At 34.6% G+C, this 12,246-nt stretch overlaps 1 protein-coding gene across 1 annotated transcript; it reads right to left on the minus strand.

Moving 5' to 3' along the window:
• Window positions 1-2,433: 2,433 nt before the first annotated feature.
• On the minus strand, window positions 2,434-12,084 carry LOC123718743. Its single transcript, XM_045675511.1, has 5 exons — window positions 11,960-12,084; window positions 10,177-10,229; window positions 9,522-9,646; window positions 8,031-8,126; window positions 2,434-7,716 (listed from the first exon to the last, which is right to left on the minus strand). The coding sequence occupies exons 2-5, from the start codon at window positions 10,214-10,216 to the stop codon at window positions 2,434-2,436; spliced, it is 5,544 nt and encodes a 1,847-aa protein (XP_045531467.1). The 5' UTR covers window positions 10,217-10,229; window positions 11,960-12,084.
• Between the last annotated feature and the right edge of the window lie 162 nt (window positions 12,085-12,246).

Raw genomic sequence — 12,246 nt, forward strand, 5'->3', positions numbered from 1 at the left:
GATAAATTATGAAATGAATTCAATAATCTCTTCAAATTAAACATTATTTAATTAAGTTTTGTGCCATATACAAAGCGGCAGTTTTACAGTTAATAACGAATCTTTGCCTACATAATTGTTATTTTACATTAAAGATTAAACTATAATGGATAAAACTTAGTTAATTATTGTTAAAAATTATCAATAAAACCCTATTAAATTTTTTTATTTCAAAAGCTTTTCTAAAAAACAATTGAGAAAATTAGGCGGGTTATTTAAAATACGACAACGACGCTCAAATGTGAAAACGTAATAATGTTTCTGTTTGATGTATTGTTTTATGTATGTTTGCTGATCAATTTACCAATATTTAAACAAAAATATGTATTTTGGTATAAATATTATATATCTCTTCAAACGAAAATGTTACCCTCTATATTATACTTAATTTAGGATAAAAAAACGAATAGACGAGATGGGCGCGTAATTTAATATCAGAATCATACAAAGAGGTTCATACAAAAACTTTTTGTGAGGGTGAGGTTAACTTGGTCTGTCCTCGCGCCCTTTTTTTATAAAATAGGGGGCAAACGGGCAGGAGGCTCACCTGATGTTAAGTGATACCGCCGCCCATGGACACTCTCAATGCTAGAGGGTTCGCGAGTGCGTTGCCGGCCTTTTAAGAATTCGTACGCTCTTTTCTTGAAGGACCCTAAGTCGAATTGGTTTGGAAATACTTCAGTAGGCAGCTGGTTCCACATAGCGGTGGTGCGCGGCAAAAATTGCCTTGAAAAACGCTCAGTCGTGGAACGTCGGACGTCGAGGTGATACGGGTGGAATTTTGTATTTTCCCTCGACGTCCGTTGCTGAAACTTAGCTGCAGGTATTAATCCGAACAACTCCTCTGAACACTCTCCATGGTAAATGCGGTAGAAGATGCAGAGTGACCCCACATCTCTACGCAACGCCAAAGGATCGAGCCGCTCGGAGAGGGATTGGTCATCGACGATTCGAACCACTCTTCGTTGGATACGGTCAAGTGGAAGGAGCTGGTAGTGGGGAGCCCTCGCCCAGAGGTGAGAACAGTATTCAGTATGTAAAACGCAAATCATACTTGAAAACATTGTGTTTACTTGTATGAGAAAATATAATATTATAATTAAAATGACATTGAAAATGACTGGAAAATAAAAGAAGATAATCCAATTTCAAATACAGTGCATCATAGGCAATTTTATGTGGACAGCACCACGACCTTCCAACACCTTCTCCTGATGTTCACTCATGTTGCCAATTGTTTCTATACGCATGTATAGAAACGTATATATCTTGCACAGTGCTCACGCAATCGCAAATACTGACCGTATTCAACGAAGAGCGATTCGAATCATCGACGACCAATCACTTTCCGTGTGGCTTGATCCCTTGGCGTTGCATAGAGATGTTGGGTCTCTCTGCATCTTCTACCGCATTTACTATGAGTATTCAGAAGAGTTGTTCGGTCTTATACCCGCAGCTCAGTTTCATTATCGGAAGTAGGCAAAATACAAAATACCATCCGTATCACCTCGACGTCCGTCGTTCCACGACTGAGCATTTTCTTCTCTTCTCTTTTTAATTCTTGAAAGGCTGGCAACGCACTTGCGAGCCTTCTGGCAATGTGAGTGTCCATAGGCGGTATTACTTATCATTATATATATAGCGGTATCGCTTAACATCAGGTGAGCCTCTTGCCTGTTTGCCTGCTATAACATAAATATATATATATTAATGTCAGGCGTGTGCCTGACATCCCCACACACTCGCGTACATACCCTCTCCCACTTTTTCACACACACACCCCACACCCACACTCTCACATACACCCATACAACTTTATTTCTAACTAATAGATTGCTTTGTTTTGTTTTTCTTTCATTATTTAATACGTAAAATTTGTTTGCCTACCCATATATGTATGTACCTTTTGTAACCAATTAATATGACCTTGCTTTGAATGGAAGCCTGGTAATCCAGGTCAAGGTCATATCACAGGTTACTACCTAGTTTGGTAACCAATCACCCAATACCTTCTCAACTGTAATGTTAATTATTGTTGTAAATGTTATATGGGAGAAAATAAATTATTATTATTTATTAATAATATAGTCCACGTATACTTCTTTTAGCCGGCGGCTGAAATTGGTCCTACCGTCGACTTTGATTGATATAAAACCTTATAGTATTAGTTGTTCCTAAACTTGTGTCACATTTGTTTAAGCCTACAACTGTATTTTCTAGTTACTTAATTTATTAGATTAAGCTAACTTGCATGCCTTTTTGACATTGAATTATACCCATTACCGGATTAGAAAAAATATTGTGAAATTACAAATTGATACGCTCGAAGTAAAACACGAGGGATGTTTAGTAATATATATATATATTTTTTCAAATAAATCTTGAAAAATAATATTATATTTTTCTTTGTTGACAACCACATTCAAAATTTTGTTTGTTGCATTCGCAAATCAACTCAAGCTTTTTAAGACACGACTCGGACTTCTGCACTCTTTTACACGGTTTTATTTCAATCATTTGCCGTTCATAATTGCAATCAGGTATTCTGTCACTAGAAATTTGGTATCTATTGTATTTTTCTATTGGTTTGAGTGCTTCTTTTTTAGGATTACGATTATTTTTTTTCACTTGATTTCCATTCTGCGTTCCTTTTGGTTGTTTTGAGTATGTACTTCTACCAAATACTTCATAGTTCACATTTTCTTTAGGTGTAGACTCCACCCGAATTCCCGCTTCAAATTCTGACAGATAGCTTTGTGTTTCTTCATCTTGATCTAAGCCTGAGTGCCTGTCTACGGTATTACTAGACTGAGGTATTGTTTTGTATCTGTTTTCATCAGCGTGTGATATTGGTATTAAAGATCGATTGTCATTAGTTTTATTCTCATGTGTGTACGCCGGTGGTGTTGTGAATACAACATTTGAATGTGATTTACGTTCTGCTTCATTGTTTCTAAGCTTCTCAATAAAAAGATCTATCTGTAATGCATCAACACTTTCATCTATTTTCTTAAGGCATTTTTTGATTTCCTCCTTCATTTTTTGTTCTGTTTCATTTGTGTGGCCAGATTTTTCCAAGTCACTTAATCGCCTGGCTAATGGTGCTTTAATTTGAGACCTTAATGGTTCCTTTTCTTCCCTAATGGGTAGTTCATTTAAAAACTTCTTTACTTCGGACTTCATTCGTATTTCTTCAACTTCATCTGCGATAATTTTATCTCCTGGATCGGGAACTTTTGATAATTCACAAACAAGTTTATTACTCTTGAACACAGACTCATTGGTTCCAGCAATACATTTCTTGACATCCTCAGTGATCATTATCTTGTACGTTTGTTTTCCATCTATGTCATCCTTACAATAGTGAAAAAATATAAAATTATCAACAATATCATTCACTATTTCCGATTTTGAGTCTGGACTATTTGAAGTCTCCAAAACATTATTTACTACATTTTTGAGATCATGTTTATATTTATAGCGTGAATTTTCTTCAACAATCAAAGATTTTATTTCATTAATTGCGTCTATCAATTCTTTCTTTTTACTCTCTTTGTTTTCAACAATATCACAGCACGATGGGAGTGTTGCTAATAGACTGTCTAGTTCTTCATCAAGTGCGTTCTTATAATTATTATCGTCATTAAATAATTCCGGATTCATGTTAAGTTGACTAATTTTCATAATAATTTTAATAACCATATTATCTTTAAATGCTTTGACATTATCTATTTCTGTCTGAGTTCTGGCGGGAATGGATAAACCTCTGCACCAATCTTCAACAAAGTCAATAATTTTATCGGTTGCATTCTTTGTATCTGGAGGGCGTACCTGACAACAATTAGGCAATGGAGTTTGAGTTTGACCTTCACGATGAGGAATAAGTGTTCGAGAGTTAACTTTCTCTATAAGCTTCGTAATGTTTACTTGAGAGACACACTTTCTCATGGCAAATGTCGATTTTAATTTTCCTCTTAATTCGCTGGCATATTGGTCGATGTAAGCCTCCTTTCCAGGGAGTAACGGTAACTTTCGCAGCCACTTCAATATTTCCTTCTGGATTTTCTCGTCTGGGCTTGCTTCACTATTCTCTATTTGATGCAATCTTTTTGCTAACATAGAAATTATCTTATGTCTTTGCAGTGCATCTGATGCGTTCTTGGTTTCTGTTAACGGCATTTTATTGAACCATATTTCTATTTCACATCGAGTCTTTATTTCTTCTACTTCTTCAGATACGGAGTCATCACTGGGGACTGGAACTTGAAATAAGGCGCTATATAATTCAACAAACATTTGTTCTTTGGCCATAGACATTGGGTTTCGCCTTAAGGCACTCTGGTGGTATTTATCAATTTGTTCACGAATTTGTTTTTCATATTTTAATTTATTATTATTACTGTAATCAAAGTTGTCAAGAATAAACATTGTTGCTAGAAGATCTTTATATATCTCAAATTCAGGATCTTCGGATTGTGTCCTTATTACTGGATTGGAGAGGGACATCGCTATTTTATTTTCGAGCCGTTGTTTGTATTGACTGCCTGATAGCTTTTGGTTCAATAGTTTCTTGTTATCCATAATTATTTGTAACAATTTGTTTTTCAAGAAGCTCTTTTTGTTTAATAGATTCTCGTTTGTCGGTAGAGTATCTATCAAGCTATCTATTTCATGTCCTAAAGCATCTCTATACGATTCGTCATTATGCATAGAACTATTATTTATATCGCCTAATTTCTGATAAAGCTTTGTGGCTACAGTATCTTTGATGATATTAACATCTTCCGTTTCACCGTCAATTGGTAAATCTCTGCACCACTTTTCAATCGACTCAACGATAACTCTTGCCGGATCTGGTTTCTTTTCCTTACTTTTACCGTGACTACAGCATGGTACGGGTGCCTTACAAACTATATTTGCTTGTTTTAGCATCTCTCTCTCATTTTTATTTATTCTTTCAACTCTATGCAGTAACTGTTGAATCACCAAGGGCATTTTAATATCCTTTCGAGAGTCTAAAGAAAAATTTATCAACCATCTCTCCAAATAGTTTGAGAAATTTGTTTTTGCCATTGCATCATTAGGCTCTTGTTTCATTAAATTACTGTACTCTTGCAATTTATGTATTAATTCAATTATTTTTCTGTTTCTAATCGCGGAATCTTCCTCATTTATAACAGGTAATAACGGCAGATTATGTAACCAGTCAGACACTTCTCTAGCATATTTCAATTCAGCACTGAAGCGGCGTTCTTGATCAGGAATTAAAGAATCATCTCCTAGTCTTTTATAAACTTCTGTAGTATTAAATGCAGCTGGATCTTCAACTATCAAATCATTTACTTCTTTTAATAATCGGAATGAACACACTTCTAAAACGGTTTCATTTTCTGTTAATGTTACATAATTGTCACGTATAAACGATTCGATATAATCACCCAAATTTGTAGCATTAATGGCTGTATGTACTTGGTCTGATGCTGCAAAGTTACAACAGGAACGTGCCTGTGTAGTATTCTTAATTTTATATAGTATATCCTCGACAATTACGTCGAAATTCTCTTTGTAATCTGGCAAAATAGAAATCGGCAGTTCACTTACAAAATTGTTAACTAAATTTTCTATGGTATCTTCTAATAGACTTTCTTCTACCAGATAAATATGCTCAGCAAGCTCGGTCACAAGTTCATTGCGCCTTTTATTTGTAAAAGAGTCGCTTAAGGGAACATCTTGCATGCAGTCTGTTATAAGCATAATATAGAACAATTCTTTATCCAATTTCTTAAATGTTGAGATTTGCAAATTCCTTTCTAAACTATCATAGACTTCTTTTCTTGAGGGAATACATAAATTTGGGAGTTCCGACTTTAGTAACGTTGCGAAAATACCCCTGGTATCAGAGCTGTCTTCTTCATCATTGTATTCAATGTACTTTAAAATAAGATTTTTCATTGCACATTCCGGTTCGATTTTTGAGCCACAACATACAACTATCTTTCCCTTTTTCGGTTCATTTAAATATACTTTAGGTATATCATTTATATCAAGAACTAAATCTTCAATGTACGATTTTGCTTCATGTGGTCTTTCAAAGAAATCAAATCTGTTTAACCATTTACGAATAATAAACGCCTTGAACTTATCTCTCTCACTTTCATCACCTACATCATCAAGTCTAATTTCGTCATAAATTTCTCTAGCCAAATATTTAATATTTTCTTCTCTCTTCTCATCAGATTTAAATTCCTTCGGTAAGGTATCCAGCCACAGATTAATAGTCTCAACTATTTTATTGACGTAAGTTATTTCATAGGAGCTAAGTTTCGGAACTTCATTAAAATTAACAATAGATTTGCCGTGATTTGTAGGATTACTCATCTCTTGTTCAGACGCAAAGATAGTTAGAGTTCCTGAGAAAGCAGTTGACCCAAAACTGTTAGCAGTCATTGTTCCATGCTCATTGTAATCTAAGTTGTCCTGCATAGACTTTACACTCTCCACTATAGTGTTGACTAAGTCAAAACAGTCTCCTAACGTTAATTTCGTTAGAGTATTTATAGTTGAGAATAGTTCTTCTTTAATCAGTTTGTTATTTGTTTTTTCGTAAAGATTTTCCAATACAATAGTTATTATTTCATTAAAAGTGTTATTATCTACATTTAAATCTAAAGCTTTGAGAGATTCATCAACAATATTTTGAATTTTCCTTTTATCAACATATGAAAAGGTTTGTGTAAAGTCTGAATCCATACAAAGTAGTCTATTGCACAGATCATTTTCTATTTCATATTTATAGCGTGGCTCCAATATAGCTGTACTTAAGGGCATTTGACCCAGTACCATTGATATCTTCTTTTTTAAAACCATTTTATCTTTCCTAGTTTTACCAACTAAATATTCATTCAAATCATCCCACAGAATGTTAACAACAAATGTTTTATCTACATTATTATTAATGAAATTGTAGTTCTCGTTATCCATTAAAAATCTCATCCATTCCTTGACCTTTTGACTGAACAATGTCTTCTTTTCGTAAGACATATTTTCATGCGCATTAAAGCTTGTTGATACTTGTACATTCATTACGTTTTTAGTTTTATTATTTAAAAATATTTCAGGACCAATCACCTCATTATAGTATTCAATTACTGTATTCGTTGCATTATTTTGTTTATTTAGTAAATCATTTATTAAAGTACAAGTTGCAACTTCTTTAACCTCGGGCTTTTCAATTTTAATTTCTTTTACAGAATTGTCTTCATGTTCTCGTTCACTATTTTTGTTTTCAGCTAATCCATCAGTGGTTTCAACAGCCTTGTCCTTTTTCTCATTAGTATGATCATTGTTGAGATTGTAAATGCGATCTAAAAGATTTTCTTTAAGTCTGTCATTGAGTAATTTATCCTTTCCAAACCCTGGCAATGAGTTAAGAAAACTATTAATTATATTTTCGAGTTTAAATTGGTAGTCTTCATCATTTATATTTTTAAGCAAATCATTTATGTTTTCTACTAGTAGATTTAGTAAATTTTGTTTTTTAAATTCGAATATTTGATTCGGGTAAACAGGTATTATTTTCGACCATTCAATGACAGTACTCCGAAGTAATTTTCTATATTCATTTTTGGAGGCGATGTCATTTCTTGCCGGATTCCTGTATACCTTTGCAGGTCCATCCTAAAACACAAGAAATACTTCAATATTTTTGATGAATTTAACAGTTTTCATAACGATCACTATAAGGCGGTAGTTGCATTTAAAACGCGGTTTTGTTTTATTTAGCGGATTGCATATAGGGGTGACTGAAATAATTATAGTGTGTTTAATATGTGAAGATTATACTCTTGTGTATTTAACATTCGCTCGCAGGAAGGAAAACATTGTGAGGGGCTTAGTTTGTGTAATGTAATGATGAATTAACTAAGAAAATTTGTGAACAGAATATAGCCTTATCTAAGACACAAAAGTTATATAGCATTATTATAACTTACTTGTAATTGAAATCCTTCATTGGCGGGCGTATGATGCTTAGTAAAATGCTTGTTAATTCTTTCCTTTATAAAGGGACACTCGTGTTGGCTGCAGGACTGTAACAGTAATTACGAGATGGTGCTAAACCAAAAGTGATGTTGCATTTTAATAGTAAAAGAATTTACTTAAGTTCATTCGTTACAATAATTGCTTTTTATAAAATTACTAAATAGGCACGTAAAGAAAATTTTATTGTACCATAGTCTGCGTAAGTTGACACCTAAGAAAATAGCGGTTATTTCGTGTCAATAGTTCATAATTACTGGTTATGAACCTTTAATTGTTGTTGTTTCCGCTTTTAATTAAACAATTACTCGTACTAACTTCATAAAATAATAATTTCCATATATAAGTAATCGTCGTACATACTACATAATGTAGATCGACTCATTTGTTATGATAGGTTTAAATAAATTTGAACAATGCACAAAATTGTTTGATGTCCATGTCAACTTGAGTTATGATTTCGACTCCTTAACTTCACGGTCGTCGCGGTTGTAGGTAGAACTTTGATTTTACCAAACGCCAATGAGTGGCGTTACCGTTTTTCACCGATGCCTAGTATTAATAAATTTTTAAGGGTGTTAAATTTATTGACTGATTTAACTTCAATTTATTTGTATGGTAAAACGAGTTTCTTAATTATGAACGGTTTCCTTACACTTTTATGTTAATATGCATAATGGCAGTGATATCCTTTTAATTGAAAAAGAAATGTGATTACGTTTAAAAAACACGTTTTGGTACGTACTATACAGTACACACGTGTACTGTATAGTACAATCAAAAAACGACGAAGAGAATACGCCGGCTTTACAGGGGATTACTGTGTATATGTCAACTGCCAACTAGCTTAATTAGCCGTTCAATTAACATCCTAGCCTTTTAACTAAACGGCGCCGTTTAACTAACGGCCTGAAAGATATTCAGCGTTTGTTACAACATGTAATAAACTGGCTGGTTAATGCTTAGGCCATTCATACGATAGAGTCATTATTTGGCAGAAATATAAAAAAGATGAAACATTTAGAAATAAATTAAATTGATTAAGTCTAAATCACAGTATTATCACTACACTCTTGCATTGTACTCGTTTGCTTTTCATGAAACTTTAGAAAACGCCATTGTGGTTTGCCAATACCATATTGACAGTTTAAAGAGTTTCGTTTCGAGTTTGAGAGGCAGAAAGTGGAACTAAATTGAAATTAACAGTCAACAGGCAAGGCAAGTAACGAAACGTCATCGATCCAAGTCATTTGCCTAATCTAGTTGTTTAATCAACAGACCGACCATTCTTCAGGCCACTAGTTAAACGGCTAGGCTATTAATTGAACGGCTAATTAAACTAGTTGGCTGCGACATACATATACTGCAGTGATCACACATGCGCTGTAGCGTCCGCTGAGGGCTTCGCGACGCTCCGCTTTTATTGGATAGTAGAAAATACTTACTATGCAAGATTTTATCTTCTCGTGTACAGCCTTCAGCCTCTCCAAGTACATAACATCAATATCGTTGCCAAAATCCTTGCTTTTTATATCGTTTTGTTTTATAAGTTTAGGCAGACTTGCTGACCCTGAGAAGACATAATATACTTAACTCCAATAAAAGCGGCATGAGGCTAGTGATCTTTATTTACTAGGATCCAGCTGTTAGCCTTAAGGACCTTGACAGCTTAGCTAATGCTGTTTTAGCGAGTTCTTCTGGGATTTTGGCACGACTAGCGCAAGGGCGTCTCCTGCAAGAGCTGGTCTGGCCCTTCGCGATGTCTATCGTCTGAAGGGCAGGGCGGAAGCTTACTGAAGTGAGCGAAGTACGTAGTAAAGATCCACGTCTTTCCCGGTGACGTATTAAAACCCTAAGCGCCACTGAATTATTTTAACATTTAGGCTGTATTTTAAATTTAAATATTAATTCAATCTTTATGTATTCGCAATATTCCACTGAACCAATTCTACTTAAGGTCCTTCAAGCAAAGAGTACCGATTCCTGGCCGACAACGCACTCGCCAGCCCTATGGTATTGAGAGTGTCCATGGGTGGCAGTGTCACTTAACATCAAGTGAGCCTCCAACCGATTTGATATAATATTAAAAAAGAAACAAACCATTAAAAACAGTGGGCGTCGACAACGAATTTTGCTCCATAATGAACAGAGGTCTGTGAACAAAATATTATTCCTTTAATTTTTAGCTGTAGCGTTCAGCTCAGTGTACATACGAGGCTCTCAACCACTTGTTATAGAAGTTCTAACTTTGGTCAAATCATAGCGAACCAGATAAACTGGACAAGCTGGTCATCTGCATGATGTGGCCACGGTTTTCAGGGTTCTCTCCGTAACAGCTGTGCTAAGAAAAGCTATTGACTGAACAATATGGTGAGATCACCAGCAGCAAGCTTTACTCACTGTAACTCACTTCAGCATTGAAGAATACGACTGAGAAGAAGAAGAAGGTTGTGGCGACACCTACAATCGCTTAGAAGCCGCAACGCACTGTCGACCAGTCCTTTGACCAAAACAGAGCCAAAAAGAGACCTAGCTGAGCAACAGTATTTCAAGTATAGATTCGAAGAGATATGGAGTTTTAGCATTGAAAAGGTTTATAAAAGACATGGTGAAACATGGTCCCTTGCCCCGGGGAAGGAAGTCATAAAGACTGTATTAAGATTTTCTCATTTTCACTTCCTTGAGTGATGATTAAATGTCATTTATATCAGAATTTTTGTCTGAATTTTTGATGTCTTTATACGGATGTTAGTAATTCTCGTGTATAATTTTACTCTCCTCAAATAGATCGCAAAAACCATAAAGATAGTTTTAGTTTAGATTGTAAAACCAAATAAACATTACAGTTAATGCGACAGTTTAAAAACAAATAAGGCGTGGTAATAAACTATTACGATCTAATCGTAATCGTAAATCGTAATATACAGTTACTGGACATCCTTAATTATTTTTAAATATTGAAACTCTTCAGTTTAATGAGATAAATTATTGTACTGTACATTTAGTTATTCATAACTTTTTACACTAAATACATAACATACATAATTTGATATATAAATATTTGAACATATACTAAGTATCCTAGTAATAATAGCCTTACCTACGTTCCTAGTTTTCCTGGAAGAAATAGATTTCGCTTTTACGACTTTGTTCCCGGGGCAAGCGCTTCATTCGCAACAAATCACCAAGTCAGTATAACTTCAACGTGTCCGGGGCGATAGAGAAACAATTAACGTCAATAAGAGAGCTGAGATTACGAGGAGATGCCCAACTGAGAGAACAAGAATGGGATTTGTGCTTCCAAAGTATATTATAGGACCATCTCAAGTTTTTACTGTGCATGGTTAGGGAGTAACATCTGTTTGGGGTCTGCATGAATACTGTAATATGTTGGAGCGAATTTTAGAATAAGTCTACACGATTCCTTTATTACAGACTGCATGACATCCATCCCTAATATCCCTTAATGTACCCAACATTTGTTAGGTGTGGGGTACAATCATTTAGTAAGTAGTAGTAAGACGGGACAGTTGGCCTACCTTAAAATCTTGTGAGTGAGCAACCCAAGTGCTCTTCACTCGGTTTCTTACTAAGGAGATATGTGAAGGTTATGATACCTAGGGCCAGAATCTGTTGGACAGATTTAACAAAGACGTTGTTACTGAATGCTGACACTATTGACATCTTCATATGTAAACAGAGTACACAGTAGCGATACTGTGTATCTTATGTATTTTTTTATGTATTTTTCGACATTATCGTATTGGTTTAGTACTGTGAGGATAGTGTAGAACAATAAATAACGTTATATTGAAAAAAAAAATTCTTTTTATTGCACACCTGAACACTGTATTATATACATATATATATATTTTTTACATACCTATATTAGAAGGAGAATTATTCGTTTAGGTCCCGAAACCTGGGGTGTCGCATTTTTATCATACATCACACACCCAAAGATTTATATATCCATGATTGTAGACTTTCAACTTTCACAGAGACAATATAGAAGTATCAAAAATCAATAACAGCAAAGAGTTTAATAAAATCGCAAATGTTAGAAAACGCCAAACTCCTCGGGTGGATCCAGTATTTTTTATCCTTTATCCTTCCTTGAACTCGGAAGAAGGCTTTTGTGGGGAGAAATGTTGGATTTTTTTAAAGTGA

The sequence above is a fragment of the Pieris brassicae genome, chromosome Z (assembly GCF_905147105.1).
Source record: "Pieris brassicae chromosome Z, ilPieBrab1.1, whole genome shotgun sequence".
Classification (NCBI taxonomy): Eukaryota; Metazoa; Arthropoda; class Insecta; order Lepidoptera; family Pieridae; genus Pieris; species Pieris brassicae.

What these genes read in the sequence shown, in the direction of transcription:
- LOC123718743 (XM_045675511.1), bottom strand. Translation starts at nt 10,216, where the DNA reads ATGGAGCAAAATTCGTTGTCGACGCCCACTGTTTTTAATG. An exon ending in GACGCCCACTGTTTTTAATG is followed by an intron (nt 9,647 to 10,176) that starts GTTTGTTTCTTT and finishes ATGTCTTCTCAG; the next exon opens with GGTCAGCAAGTCTGCCTAAA. An exon ending in ATGAAGGATTTCAATTACAA is followed by an intron (nt 7,717 to 8,030) that starts GTAAGTTATAAT and finishes CTTGTGTTTTAG; the next exon opens with GATGGACCTGCAAAGGTATA.